We start from the raw sequence: 15,305 nt of genomic DNA on the forward strand, positions 1-15,305 counted from the left end.
AGGTACCATAGACGTGCTCAAAGACCTGATGGGCACAGGCACCAAGCGAACTGTAACAATTGACAAAGATCAGAGGGGTAGCTGTGTTAGTCTAGATCTGTGAAAGCGGCAAAGAGTCCTGTGGCACCTAACAGACGTATTGGAGCATAAGCTTTCATGGGTGAATACCCACTTCTTCAGATGCAGTGACAAAAGATAGGATCAGGGAGCATTCCAGTAAGAAGACCCTTCCGGTATGCACTGTACTTTCAGCACTCATCAGTGAGCCAGCAAGCACTGGAGCGTTCGGTGCAGGCAAGATCCCTGACTCCCTCCGTACCACCAACAGCACCGGATCGGTCCGCACTCAATTCCAGGGAATTCCAGCACTCGAGATGTCGGGATATCTGATATACCAGAGTCTCCTCTTGTCAGCACTGGGACTTTGGTACCGAGTCTTCTCCAAGTGTGGGAATCCTCTCAGGTACTCTGCCGTGCACCTGCCCCTGTATAGTGGCAAATCAGACAGTGAGCCAGAGGAGGTCGTCTCCCACCACTCCTCCCATGCTCTCTATGATGCCCATTATCAAGAAGCTCCTCAGGCATACCCTCAGCCTGCTGCACCACCACCATGATATGGCCAGCCATGGACACCACCACCAAGCCCTCTCCCACCACCTGAGTGGCCCTACTGGGGTCCCTGCGTGGCATATTGCCCCCACACCTTTCGGGCTTCCAGCCTCACCTGTGAGTCCCTGAGACGTTCTCCCTTGGCTATGGCATCCAGAACCTCAGAATCTCCAGAGGAGATTATGGAGGAACAGATTTGAGAAGGAGGTTACACCGAGAACTAATATATCTTCCTTCTCTCCAGATGAGACAATCATGCTTCCACCACCATCCTTAGCTAATGATTTCCAGCTCTTCCAGGCCTTGGTGAAAAGGGTAGCAGACATGCAGCAGATACCCCTGGAGGAAGTCAAGGACACTCACCACAAACTCCTTGACATCCTACACTCTTCCTCGTCCTCCAGATTAGCCTTCCCCTTCAGTGAGGCTCTCCTGGATCCTGCAAAAACTGTATGGTAAACTCCAACATCGGTGATGTCTACTTGTAAACGGGCTGATAAAAAATACTACATTCTGGCTAGGGAGATGGAATTCCTTTTTCCCCCGCCCCCCAACTCCATTGTTGTGGACCCAGTAAACTCCCAGGGCCGCCAGCACCAAATGAGATCATCCCCTTACAATAGGGATGGGAAATGTTTGGACCTCTTTGGGAGAAAGGCCTATTCCTCTGCCACATTGAAATTTTGAATCACAAATTATCAAGCCTTAACAGCAAAATATGACTGTTAGTTATTGAAAACTCAACACCTTTACTGATCAGCTCCCAGAGTCACAGCGTGACTAGTTCCGAGTTATTGTGCAGGAGGGGCAGCTAGTGACAACAGCCAAAACAACACTCCAGTCAGCCCTCAATGCAGCTAAGTGTCCCGGTCCATCTCTATAGCAGTGGTTATGTGACATGCATCATGGTTACACCTTTTAGGCTTCCCTAAAGAGGTGCAGATGATTGTTGAAGACTTTCCCTTTGAAGGCACCAAGTTGTTTGCTGAAAAGACTGATGCATCCTTGCATACCCTTAAAGATTCCAGGACCACTCTCTGCTCATTAGGGATCTATATGCCTGAACAAAAGAGAAAATTTAGTCCACAGCCCCAACATAAAACCTGTACCTCCCAATACCCAACTCAATGCTTTTACAAATCTCAAAGAAAGAAATCTAGGTTCTCCAAACGCAAACCATCAGGCCCTCAGCCTTCCATGTGACAACCATCCACCTCCATATATTAATTTTGACATGTCGGTCAAGGTGTCGACAAGCCATTCCCCTCAATCACTACAGCTGACCAACTTATCCTACCCATTTGACTACCACCTTGCCACATTCCGCAGCATCTGGGAACATATAACATCGGACTGATGGGTCTTGGAAATAATTCGCAATGGGGGTACTCATCCATTTTACCTACCCGTCCCCACACACTTCTCCATCCATCTTTAGGGATCATTCTTACGAGAGTTTACTACAACAAGAAATAGATCACCTCCTCCAGTTAGGAGCCACAGAACAAGTATCTCGACATCTATGAGGCAGTGTTTTTTGTTTTGTTTTTTTTTTCCCCTCTTGCTGTTTCATAGTACCCAAAAAGGAAGGAAGGTTGGAGACCTGTACTAGACATCAGAGCATGCAACAAGTTTGTCAAAGCTAAAAAAAATTCAAGATGGCCACTCTAGCAACAATTATTCCAACATTGGAATAGGGAGACTGGTTTTCCACCCTCAACTTTCGGGACACCTATTTCCATATCTCAATCCTACTGTTCCACAGGCTGTTCCTCAGATTTACCCTGGGACAAGACCACTGTCAGTACAGAATACTCCCCTTCGGGCTATCATGAGCTTCAACGGTATTCTCCAAAGTCCTCTCAGTAGTGGCTGCTCACCTACACTCCCAGGGGATCATGACGTACCCCTACCTGGACGATTGTCTCCTTCAGCGAGGCTTGCTGGATTACCAAGATCGCAATAGGCTTGTTCATGGAACTGGGTCTGAAGATCAATGTCCAGAAATCAACCCTCACCCTGGTACAGCACCTGGAATTCAGAGGGGCCCACCTGGACTCGTTACAGGCCAAAGCGCTTCTGTCTCAGCACAGGTTCCTTTCCTTGGCCACATTCATAGACGGTACAAAATAGCCCCCAATATCAGCCAGACACTGCCTCCAACTCTTGGGGCACATGGCAGCTAGCACACCCGTGATACCTCATGCCAGGTTTCATGTGCAGTGTCTCCAGAGTTGTTCCAGCTCGGTCTAAAGACCAGATAAACTAGACAAACCCCTGTCACTGTCCACCAAGGTCAAAAACTCCCTGGACTGGTGGAAAACCACTGCAAATGTTTGCAAAAAGGAGATCTCGCTGCAAACTTCCCTGTCGTTACTTCTCACCACTAGTGCATCCTTTATAGGATGGGGTGCACAGCTAAACCATATTACAACATAAGGCAAATAGTCATCTATGGAGATGTCCTCCCACATCAACCCCTCAAGCTCAGGGCGATCAGGAATGCCTGCACCCATATCCTCCCACTGATCAAGGGAACACACGTGAGTCTTAACAGACAACATAGTATGTATGTATTACATATATTGACAAGGAGGAGTCAGGTCATGCTCCCTCCACGCAGAAGCATTAAGGTTAGGGAACTGGTGCATTTTCCCCCATCACGCTATCAGCGGCCTGCTTTCCAAGAACTCAAAACTCTATAGTGGACAGTCTCAGTCGCAAGTTCCCACACGACCATGAATGGGAGATAAAGCCATGACCTATTCAGGCAATGGGGGGAGACGAGACCAACCACAAACCTCCCTCCCCACACCTCCTGATCAGCTGTTTCATGGCATGCAGGAGGCTTGGGGTGGGAGGAGCGAGGGCACCGCAGGATCACGGGATGGGGCAGGAAGGGGTGGAGTGGGGGTAATGCCTGTTGCAGAGCCAGTGGTTGAGCAGTGAGCACCCCCCAGAACACTGGAAAGTTGGCGCCTGTAGTTCCAGGCCCGGAGTCGGTGCCTATACAAGGAGCCGCATGTGGCTCCGGAGCCACAGGTTGGCCACCCCTGAAGTAGAGGGATACTCGGTGCTATCGCACCCAACCACAAAATGATTCCTTGGGGGTATAGTAAACCTTTTTCCCCGACCCTGACATCCCACCCCAAAATGGGACCTAAACCTAATGTTGAAAAGCCTGACTAGACCTCCCTTCGAACCCATGGCTACCTGTTCTCTTACGTACCTGTCAATGAAAATAGCCTTCCTGGTGGTGGTCACCTTGACTAGGAGAAATAGCAGCTCTGATGGCACATCTTTCCCCTCCTCCCTCCCTCCCCACAGTATTCTTTCAGGACCTGGAGTACTGATGTTTTGTGAAGCTGGTTGACTGGGAACTACTCAGCTTTTCTGATTCTCAGTAATATCTCTACTTCCTGCTCCAATCCAGGAATTTTCTCCTCCAGCATAGCCACCAACTTGAACTTTATGCACAGGAAATCCCTTCTGTCTTCAAGCACAAAAGAGAACATGGCACATGTGTAGCAGATCACAGACACTGTTGAATCACTAAGCAGTTTGAAACCTCAAGTGCTGAACCTAGAAGGAAAGCCTTTCATGCTACTTCTCTAAACTCCCTCCAAATCTCTCCTGTTATCTTTGCTCACTGTTAAGGAGGAGAATCCGCTTGCTCGAACTATCATCATCAGTTAGGGAAAACTTTTTTTTTAATCTAAAATTCTTTTTGCTTCCAGTTGTAAGGGCAATGGCTGTGGGTGATTTTCCTGTATGATTGAAATGATGCTAAAATCTAGTGGGCTAGGCATTTCTTCAATCTGTGACCTTGAATATCTGTTAATGGGATCTTGTTTAGGGGTGGAAAAGGGCACTTGGTTCAAAAAAACACTTTGGTAAGTTTGAAATATTTCATTTAATATGTTTATTACTTCAGTTCCAAAGGGCCAACCAGTAGTGGGATCCCATTGTGCCAAGTGCTCTCCCTGCTATTTTGTTCTTGGAAAATGCAATGTGTATGAATGTGTGCAGCACTACAAGTGCATGTGCAGTGCCTGACTTTCTCCAAAACAAGAGCAATAGCTTAGCAGCAGGCCACATATTTCATGCAACCAGAAAGGAGGGAAATTGAAGCAGCCATGTTTGTATTGGTTCACTCACTGTTATCTATAGCTCTTTAGGAAATCGGACTGATTTGAGGCTTGCTATTTAGAGATTAAAAAAACATGGGTCTTGGGTGTCTTTTTGATTGTCTGTTAAAATGATTCTACACTTCAGTTCATTCTCTTATTTTCACAGCTTCTAGTGGAAATTCTCATGAGACCAACTCTTATTACACAGAAAAAGAAACCGAAAAGTAAGTAGATAAAGGTTTAAGATTAAATAGCTGTTTTTCAGTATCTTTCCTCGTTTTCTCCTCCATTTATTTATATCTTTCACCCTTTCGTTACTAAACAAATGATTCACTTTTCCTGAAATAGGAAAACTAATGTCAGTCATTCTTTGTGGTGCTAATTTGAGGTGGTGAATTATAGTCAGTATGTGTTTAAGGCTTAATTTTAGTGTCTATATTTTTTTCAGTGCATAAATTTGGTTTCCAGGCATTGGCATGTCCACAAATGTTAGAAATTTCCACGGAAATTACTGGTGGCTATATAGCTCCTGTTCAATCCCTCCAGAGTGGTGTCCCTAGAGTACAGAGCAGTTGAGTGAGTCATGAGGAGAATCCATATTTTTCCAGACATGTAATGAATAGTAATTTCCTAACTCTCTAATAAAGGGAGTATGCCAAAGTGAACTAACTAGTTGCTTCAGAATAGCATTTTGTCTGCTGGAGCAGTTCAGTAGGCTCAATATTTGTATTTTTCGTCTTCCATGTCTACCTGACACTATCTGGTCCTTGCAATACCTCTGAGAAGAAGTATTGTGATATCCTCCCCACTTCTCAAGTGAAGCAACTGAGATTCACGGGTGAAATATCAAGATAAAATCTGTCAAAGGTTTTGTTTACGCTGGGAAAATGCATCCTGTTTGAAACCACGTTGGTTGTTTGTGGTTAATCCGAGGAGGGAAAGACTAGAAGACTGATGTTTGTTGGATGTAGGTCAGAATTAGCATGCCCTATAACATGTCCTCAGGCCATTAAATCTCTTGGACTATACTGCTCGGATATCTCGTTAATCATTTTAACTGCTTGCTAATTGCAGCTTAATTTTTTTGTATATCCATTTCAGGCTGTTTAATTGAATATATAAAATGTCATACACAATGCTCTGTGATTATAGCATGGAAATTAAGTGTTCTGGAAACTGTGTAATGAATTGGTGTCTTATTTTTGCTTTGTAGTAAGTGACGACCTGATCAAGGACTGCTTAAGCATACTGTACAACACTTGCATATGTGTAAGTATTACCTTTTAAAAAATACTTATGTTCCGTTTCTTGGCAAACAAACATGTTCCACGCTTCGGCATTGGCAGCACATACCCCAGGAATGAAAGTATATTTGCTTTAAAACATAATTTAAAGACATAATGCAACTCTAGTTTGCAACATTTTCCAAAGTTTGGTTACATATCTGGACCTACTATATTCAGCCACTCTGTGTTTGGGTGTTTTAGTGTTTATTTATAGGCCTTTCTATAATGCACTACTGCAGCAGCTGAGTGCCCCGTAATTCTGACACACTATTGTGGACATTCATCTACATATTCATGTTCCCATCTGAGAGCTATTTTCAGCTGTTGTACTTAAAAACATAAATATCAAAATCAGAAAAATGTATGCCCATTAATTTGAGCATCTCTGCCTGTGTGCTGTTCAGTACCCTAGTCAACCAAGGGTATTGGAGGCCTGATCCTGCAGACCATTCATTTGCAGAACATCCTTTGTCAATCACTGGAACCTGAGTGCTGAGGAAGAGGTGCAGGTTAGAAGTCTGTAGAGAACTTGGCTCAAAAATTGAGGCCTAAAGTGCATATCTAATGACTAAAACACTGTCAATAAGTAACGTATTTTCAATATTGTATAGTTAGTCATAACCCTTCAGTGGATACACGATCACAAGCCTGAGAGCACATTTAAAATACAGTAGTTTTAATGAAATGCTGCATGTAATCACTGAGTTGGAACCATTTTCTCTTAACATTACAAAGGTATTAGTACACAGTGCTCTCAAAACATTACAGAGACCCAGTAAAAGTGGCAAGGGCTGGTGTTTGAGCATTCTTTACCTGATCTACTAAGGGGGAAAAAATAGAGGTAGTTTGATAGCTGCATTTGATCTAAAGACGATCGCATTTGCAATCCATAGAATAAAGTTGCTGGCTGACTTAACTCATTTCAATTGTAGTGCCCTCTCTGGATTATTGGGATGGATTTGAGTGGAGGGTTTCTTCAGGATTGTAAGACTGTCTAATGTCTTGGTGCAGTTCTGGATTAATTCTCTTTATATCTAGGTATGATATCTAATCCATTTGATCAATACCTTATTGATAGGGGTTTTTAAGAATAGTTTGTACAAACACCTGTCAGGGAAGGTCAAGGTTTACTTGGCCCTGCCTCAGCATAAGGGCCTGGACTTGATGACCTCTTGAGATTTTGTTTCTATGTTACGACCACTAGTACATGGTCAGTCTTGCTGAACTCTGAACAGACAACGTTTCAAGCATTTGGGGTAGCATTTTCTGGAATAAAAAATACTGAATTAAACCAAAGAGCAACCTTAATCCAACCAGTGATCAGGGTGAGATACTGGCCCCATGGAAGTCAGTGGAAACTTTGAGCAAACTCTGTTCAACTGAGAACTATGTTAGCAGTTGGGCAAGAGAGATTAAGGCAACTGCTATCAGATCCAATAGAGAGCTAAAGCCCACAGCCAACACAGGCTCCAGCTGTGCAACTTTTTAATCTTGTTCCAAGCAGGCAAACAATTCAAGTCAAAATGGAGTTTTTCATCCTGGGACCTGTAGTTTTGGCAGGCCCCATGAGGATTAGCTGAATTGTTGATCTCCCTGGTCAGCATGTCACCAAGTTCTAGGACTTGCTGAATAGATAACCAAGAGAATGTTTGAAACTGGCTTGCTACATATGATTATCACATCTGATTTGCCAGTGCAGCCCCACCTGCCATTGTTGGGTGTATTTTACCGTTCCTCACTTTCTTCTAGACTGAAGGAGTCACTAAACGATTGGCAGAAAGAAATGATTTTGTGTTGTTCCTGTTTACATTGATGACAAACAAGAAAACATTTCTGCAAACAGCAACGCTTATTGAAGATATCCTAGGAGTTAAAAAGGTATGTGCATGTTTCCTATAATCGTGGTTGTGTAACTGTTCAGGGTTGTGTGCTAGAGGGGAAAAATCATCTATGTTAATTGCTTTTTTTGTGTGTGCGTGTGTGAACATGCATTGAAGAAAATTTGCCATTTGTTACTATGTCATTTAGTGTTACAAATAAAATATTGTTGGAGATGTATAACCATTGTAAAACCTTGGGCAGGATACATTTAAGATCTCATCTACATTATGTGCTATAATCAGGTCAGGGACCAATGTTGTAAATTGATCTTTTGACACTGTTGCATTTGTAAGGTAGATGTACTTCTCTGTCTTGTCTTTGGGAATTTCATTCTCATCACTAAGTACTGAAGAATGCATATGTCAGACTAAACTGCTTTCCAAATTGTCCTAAAAGGAGCCTTTTTGCTAGAGTTTCAGTCATGTGGTGGCTTTTAGTCTTCTCTAATTTAATGTGTGGGACTCTGTGCAATATCACTGTTCTGCCTTAAAGGGATGTAATATTTAAAATATTGGTAGCCAAGCTTCCTTGTGTTGAGAAAAAGTTCTATTAAAGTTGAAACAGCATAGATAGTAGGTTGAACAATGAAAATACGCTTGTCAGTTTTACTCCCTGGTTCTCATGCAGTGAGTCCTGCTAATTCCAAAACCTCTCAGATTTAAAAAAATGTCTATTTTACTGTTTTAATACATTCTAAATGGTAGCCCTGAATAATATGACCAGTATCCCTTCTTAGAGGGTGTCACTGCTACAAACCTAATTATTCCCTTCCTCTGCTAATATCTCTTCAGCGGTGAAATACAGTAATTGGACTTCAGTGTTCAGCTAACTTCTGCCCCCTAGATAGGGTTTTGGGGTTATATGGTTTGTATTTTCCTGAAATTCAATATTTATGTAAATTCAGACTAATTATTAAGTTGTACATTTTGATTAACTTTTCTGAAGGATGCTTAGATGCTGTCTGAATTTTCCTTCTGATTACTTTTCAGAATCTTCCCTTACCACAGATGAAATTATAATTTAAAAATATCTGACAGCGCAGTCAATCTTGAGATGCATTTAACTTCAATAAATTTGGGGGTACAAACCAACAAAAGTTTTGGGGGAAAAATATTAAAACTACAAAATAGCTAAAATTGGCTTAGTGCTTATTTTTTCACAGTTCTGGTTTGTTTTTGTTTTGTTTTGGTTTTTTTTAGTAAAATGACTTGAGAATAATTTGATCTCTTATGAATTGATGAACACATGGGATCTTAGCCTTGGTTTGAGATTCACAGCCCCTTTCAAACTCTGAGGAACTTCTGCTACCCATCTACCCTTATGTCTGACGACATTTAAAACCATTTTAATTCTGTTGGGGAAGGCTCTTTAATTTTTATATGTTCCCTCTGTTAACATTGATTTTTGGTTAAAAGACTGTTGGTTTATTTCATCAAATGATGAATGCATTGTTTTGTTTTCTATAGGAAATGATACAGTTAGAAGATATTCCCAATCTTGCAAGTCTAGTATCCAGTTTTGATCAACAGCAACTTGCTAATTTCTGTAGGATCCTTGCAGTCACAATTTCAGAGCTTGAGACGGGGAGTGATGACAAACACACGCTTCTTGCTAAAAATGCACAGCAGAAAAAAAATTTGGGTCCTTCTCGAGCTGAACTTAATCAAGGTAAAGTGTCCCAGTTACTAGAGTCTTGCATTCTAAACACAAGCCCAGAGGAATCAAAAAGGAAGTCATAAACCTTCTCTCCATTCTGTCAAGAGTCTGAGGCTTCTGTATTGTGATATTGTGAGCCTTCTGCATTTATGATGCTTATTCCTTTAATTCTGCATTCCATGTAGGTTCTTACCCAAACTATCATTATCAACAAAAAAGAACAGTTTAGTTTGATTCACATGTGCTCTAGAAGTTAGTTGAGTAGGTATTGATGGTTAGAGTGGAGGGAAGATGTTTTGATTCTGTGACGGGCTATAATGTCTCAGTACCGTAGGTGTAGCCAGTGCTTGTCTATTATCCAGGCAAGCATTTACATTGGTGTCAGGTGGCTTTATCTAATATCTTGCTCTAAAGCAATATGTCAGTCTTTTCCCCTTTCTCATTAAGGAAAAAATGTTTAATACCAGTTTTTGTTTCTGGACAGTCACCTACCTATTGCTATGCCAGTGTGGGGGAAAATACAACTTCCCTGGGGAGGGATACTCTTGATCTATTTCATACACACTGGTGAGGAGGTAGCATAGTGCATTAAAGCATTACACTTGGAAGCAGGCGTAGATTCTGTGTCGCTGAACTAACTTGGGTTGTGACCATGAGCCAACTCAATGACCTCTGTCACGGTGTCCAGGTGAGCTCTGCTTGTGCAGGGCTATGTAAGAGCTATGTGTGGATTTATCACTATTTGTGGACCTAGGATTTCTAGCTTGCATTTAGTCGTGCTTTTGAAGACTCTCTGGTGTGATGATCTGACTAGAATGCCTCTTTCCTTAGAGTTTCAGGAGTTAATTTTCCAAGTTATGGAAAGTAACCTTTTATATTAGATATCGGAAGGTGAGGACCATTATAAAAGAACAATCCAGACCAAAGTCTGAATTAGAAATTGTATTGGGCAAAACTTAAAAATCTGTCTAATCTTAAATTTTTGCTGGAAATAGTGTGCTGCTTTTCAGATTGAGTTAGCATTTTTGGAATAAAACTGAATGTTGAGGAATTAATATTTTAAGCAGCTTCAAATCATATTAGGCTAAATCTTGGTTCACATTTTGACCTCAGTTTTTTGTTATAATGATGACTCATATTAAGTATGCGCAATTAAACAAATAGCAGAGAGATCTGTGTATAGACCTTGCTTACATTTAAAGTCCCTGAGGGTTTGTAATTTTTTTTTCTGGAGGTGTTGAACGCCTGATGCCCTTTTGGGAGGCATTGGTAGTTGCAGGTGCTCAGCATCTTGGAACTTGAGGCCACTGTGTGAGCTTTATTATTGCCTTGAGCACCTCTGACTCGAATGTTATCTTAAGCTCCTACTTCGCTGTGAGCCTTCTAGGCTTTATCAGACAATGTAATCAATTAAAATGCCAGCAAAGGGAAGGTGAACTGGTTTCACTTTTGCTGTCTGAAACTCTTTGAAATATGAGCAGCCCGGGACTTTGGTATATAGACTGTCCAGGAAGCTCTTGTCATTAGGATCCAGTCCATTTAGGGGTTTCAATGTCAATATCTAAATGTTCAATTTAGCCTACATATACAAGTAGCAAATTCAGAGTATGAAGCAATGGGCTGGCCAAAAAGATTCTCCTCACACCTCTCAACAATCATGCTGCTGCATTTTGCACTGGCTGTGGGCAGCAGAGTGGCCTTTTCAGAAGCTCTTTGTAAAGAGTATGTATGCATGAGAGTGGTGGCCACTGGATGATGACAAATGGGTATTCTTTACCGCAAATAAGTCCATATGGCTGAAGATCCAAGGACATCTAATATATTAAAGTGAATGTGCAAATCTTCAGGCTGTTTAAGCAAACTAACTGAATATGTCCCTGATACTCAGATTTAAGCATTTGCAGGATTTCAGTAGTCTCTCTCTGCACATGCTTGAAGTGAGCTATTTGCATGTTTGTTTGCAGGGTCAGGGTCTAAATGTATAAACCTAAAATATTATTTTTCAAATATAATTTTAAGTTAACTTAATCTTTTTCTAAGTTCAGAATTCCATGGTTGACATGCTGCTGCTGTTGGAATTGCAGCCACTGAAAATGGTGGTATTTGGATCTAGAGCCTTGGCTTTTGAGTGCACAAGGATGAAGATTTAGTGTAGGATTATATCTAACAGCTCTGTTTTTATTTGATAATGAAGACCGGATACTATGTATCTTTGTGAAAGCCTTACACTGACGGCAAAGTGCAGCTTTTATTCAAAGTTGACATAGGAATCAACAAAAACAAATCGAACGTGTAATGCAGCAACATCAGTCCACCCTGGGTGGGAAAGGATTTAAAGTACCAATTTTAATCATGTTTTAAACCAGCAAGCAGGAAACCTCAATTTAAATAATTGATTTTGATCTTCTTTTGCCTTTATGCTTTTTAGTTACTTTCCTTTAGTTGATTCTCCATTGGTTGGTAATCCATTAAATCATGTTGATTTTCAACTAAATATAGTCTCTGCTAAATTTGGTGGTACTTTTTGCCAACCAGAAGGATACATTATATCTCTACATTTAAGTAGTTACATAGATTCTTAATTTGTACATTTCCTTGTTAAGTTAGAAAATGGTGAATAATGCATTTCTTATTAGATGGATTTTTTTATTTGTTTCAAGCTCTATTTGGATAGAAATTGGAATTCAATTAAAAATATGCAAAAACATTGTTTTATTGATTAAATAAAGCTACCTTAAATATCCTATACATATAAGAAGAAAAAAGTTTTTTCCAAAATATGTGCATTTAAAACTGATTTATTAAACAAAGGAATTATTATCTATAGTTGTGAATTATACTGATAGTCTGAACACCATGTCCTTTGTGATTTTTGAGCTAGTAGATGTATGCTCTCTCATTTAGTTTCTTTTAATATATTGGAGAAAGAAAACCAGCTTTCCTGCTTTTTCAACTCTCAATCAATTTCTTAACTTTGAATGAGCTGGTCAATTGAACTGAATTAGTTGAATAAAGTGAAATGGGAAAAATAAATTCTTTTTGTATCTGCAGAAGAGGCAACTATTGTTAAAGCCAGTTTAACAATTCAACAAACACTGGTTCCAGGTCTTTGGCCAGTTACTTCCACCGGTTCAGTGGTCTGCCCCTCTTTAAAACTTCAGTAGCAAATGTATTGATTAATGTGAATGTTTTTGTTTTGTTTAAATTATTTTAATAGGTTATAGTAAGTTTAGGCCTTAACATAGGTTGTCATAATTTGAGTTTAATTTTAAACTAGTAGATGAAAACCTGTGCTGTTGCACAGATGTAATCTGTAAAGGGGGGTGTGGGTGTGTGTTTTGTTGTTTGAGAAGGTAGGGAACTTTAAAAATTGAACAGTAATAGATCGCAAATCCCAGTGATGATGGAATCTGGCGATATTTTAAACAGAGTTCTCAGCCATACAAGTATCTGTTTCCATCACTTCACACTGACTCAGCGGATGTTCAGAGTTGTGGATGGTTTATTCTATGTGCTTGTGGTGGTGGTGTGTGGGTGGTTGTATTTGTACTGGTGGTAGTCCTGTGGATGGTTTTGAAGAACTGTAGCAATTGGGCCAGGTAATCCACCATCTATGCCAGGGGTCTCAAACTCAAATGACGATGAGGGCCAAGGCACATGAGGACTAGTGCATTGGCCCGAGGGCCGCATCACTGACACCCCGCCCCTTTCCTGCCCCCAGGGGGAGTAAGAGGGGTGCAGGATGTGGTGGGAGCTCAGGGCAGGGAGTGCAGGAGGTGTGCAGCAGGGAGTTGGGGTGCAGGAGGGGTTTGGGGTGCGGGCTCTGGCCCAGCGCCGCTTACCTAGAGCGGCTCTGGAGTGGCAGTGGCACGCACCGGGGCCAGGGCAGGCTCGCTGCTCTTGCTGCTCCTCCAGGTACCTCCCCTGAAGCTCACATTGTCTGTGGTTCCCTGTTCCTGGCCAATGGGAGCTGCAGAGGGCAGTGCCTGGAAGCGAGAGTAGTGCATGGAGCCCTCTTCAGGGGCATGGTTCTGGCCGCTTCAGGGAGCAGTGCCACGGGGTGGGAGGAGGGGCGTGTGGGAACTTGGTGGGCCACATGAAAGAACCCCACGGGCCACATGCGGCCTGCAGGCTGCATGTTGAGACTCCTGATCTATGCAGTCTTCCTCATACAACCAGTGAAATTGTTGCCTGCTAATTAGCTGTTGAGTAAGGGGGGTGTTTGGTTGAGTTACTTCAGATATCACAGTGGACTTGGACTCTTGACATGGCAGACTTGTATTTACTTATTAAAATCATTTAGGAAAGTAATTTATAGTAAGTTTAGGTCTTAAACTCTAATTATAACAGCCTATGTTAATTTTGAAACTAGTTCCTGAAAGCCCTTGCTGTTGCATGGATGTAATTCATGAAATCAAAATGGCTGAGAACTTTAAAAGTGGGCTGTAGCTCACGAAAGCTTATTCTCAAATAAATTTGTTAGTCTCTAGGGTGCCACAAGTACTCCTTTTCTTTTTGCGAATACAGACTAACACGGCTGCTATTCTGTAAAGTGGGACAGTAGCAGACTGAATCCCAGTGATGATGCAACTTGATGATATTCTGACCAAGAAGAGCTCTCAACCAATGCTTGTAGCTGTTTCCTTCTCTTCATGATGACTTAGCAGACATTCTAGGCTTAAAAAAGATCCATTTTTTAAAAACAATTGGTTTTTACCCAACCTGTCATGTCTAACTATCTAGGATCCCTCTTGCTGCTGTCGAGCGCTCATTAAAAAATCCAATATTTGGGTCTTGTCAGCTATATAGAATGCAGTTGTGTACGTGTTGTATACTTTGAGAAGAGCATTTTGAAAAGTGAATTTGCCATTTGGCATGGAGTCTTTTGTTGGTTGTTGACTTGTTGTGGTGTTTTCCTGTCGTAGCTACACTCCTGAATATTCCAGGCTTTGTTGAGCGATTATGCAAACTGGCAACAAGGAAAGTATCGGAAACAACAGGTACTTCCAATTTTCTCCAGGAGTTAGAGGAGTGGTACACCTGGCTGGACAATGCACTTGTTCTTGATGCCCTGATGCGAGTAGCAAATGAGGAGGCAGAACAGAGCAGCACAGGTATCTGTTATTTACTGATCTATAGCTTTGCTTTATGGCTTGTAGAATAGCTGGGTTTCGCTTCTATCTCCTCCCCATTCCCCCTTCCCAAAAAAAACAACAACAACAAAAAAACCCAACATGTTGAGCACAGTATGCTTAGATCTGTCTCTCCTGTTTTACTGCAAAGTGATTTGAGTGGATTTTTGTACTTACCAATAGATCCTGTTGTGAAGTTTACTTCTCAGCCGTCCAAAGAGCTCCTTATATAGTGTTATGCTTGCAACCCTCAGAATCCCTCTCACAAGAGGTAGGAGAGTTTTATTTCCATTTTACAGATGTGGGAAACTGAGGCACAAATTAAGCAATTTGCTCGAAATCTACAGCAAACTGGTTGTAGAATTGGGATTAGAATCTAAGCATTCTTGCATCTATCTCCATGCTCAGGCAACTCAGTGATTCCTCTTCACACAATGGCAAGTAATTCGGATAAACTGTTAATTGTTCCAACAAATCATTTAGCTGCTATCTCCAACTGAATTAAGACGACTTAGAACCATACAAATGTAGGGCTGGAAGGGACCTGGAGAGGTCATCAAGTTCAGTCCCCTATGCTGAGACAGGGCCAAGTAAACCACAGCCATCCCTGA

The 15,305-nt window shown here is 41.6% G+C and overlaps 1 protein-coding gene across 4 annotated transcripts in view; it reads left to right on the forward strand.

The window, feature by feature from the left end:
- LOC119841766 (transient receptor potential cation channel subfamily C member 4 associated protein) overlaps positions 1–15,305 on the forward strand; it is a 75,637-nt gene that overhangs the window by 27,090 nt on the left and 33,242 nt on the right. For 2 of the 4 annotated variants that reach the window (XM_043495529.1, XM_038369354.2), the window contains exons 4-8: positions 4,906–4,963; positions 5,953–6,008; positions 7,775–7,903; positions 9,373–9,574; positions 14,488–14,676. In XM_043495529.1, the coding sequence (XP_043351464.1) occupies positions 4,906–4,963; positions 5,953–6,008; positions 7,775–7,903; positions 9,373–9,574; positions 14,488–14,676 (634 nt within the window). Of the gene's footprint in view, positions 1–4,543; positions 4,730–4,905; positions 4,964–5,952; positions 6,009–7,774; positions 7,904–9,372; positions 9,575–14,487; positions 14,677–15,305 lie in introns of all 4 variants that reach the window. The other 2 variants (XM_043495530.1, XM_038369356.2) reach the window with 2 other exon arrangements.

This window comes from Dermochelys coriacea, chromosome 13, assembly GCF_009764565.3.
Source record: "Dermochelys coriacea isolate rDerCor1 chromosome 13, rDerCor1.pri.v4, whole genome shotgun sequence".
Lineage (NCBI taxonomy): Eukaryota > Metazoa > Chordata > Testudines > Dermochelyidae > Dermochelys > Dermochelys coriacea.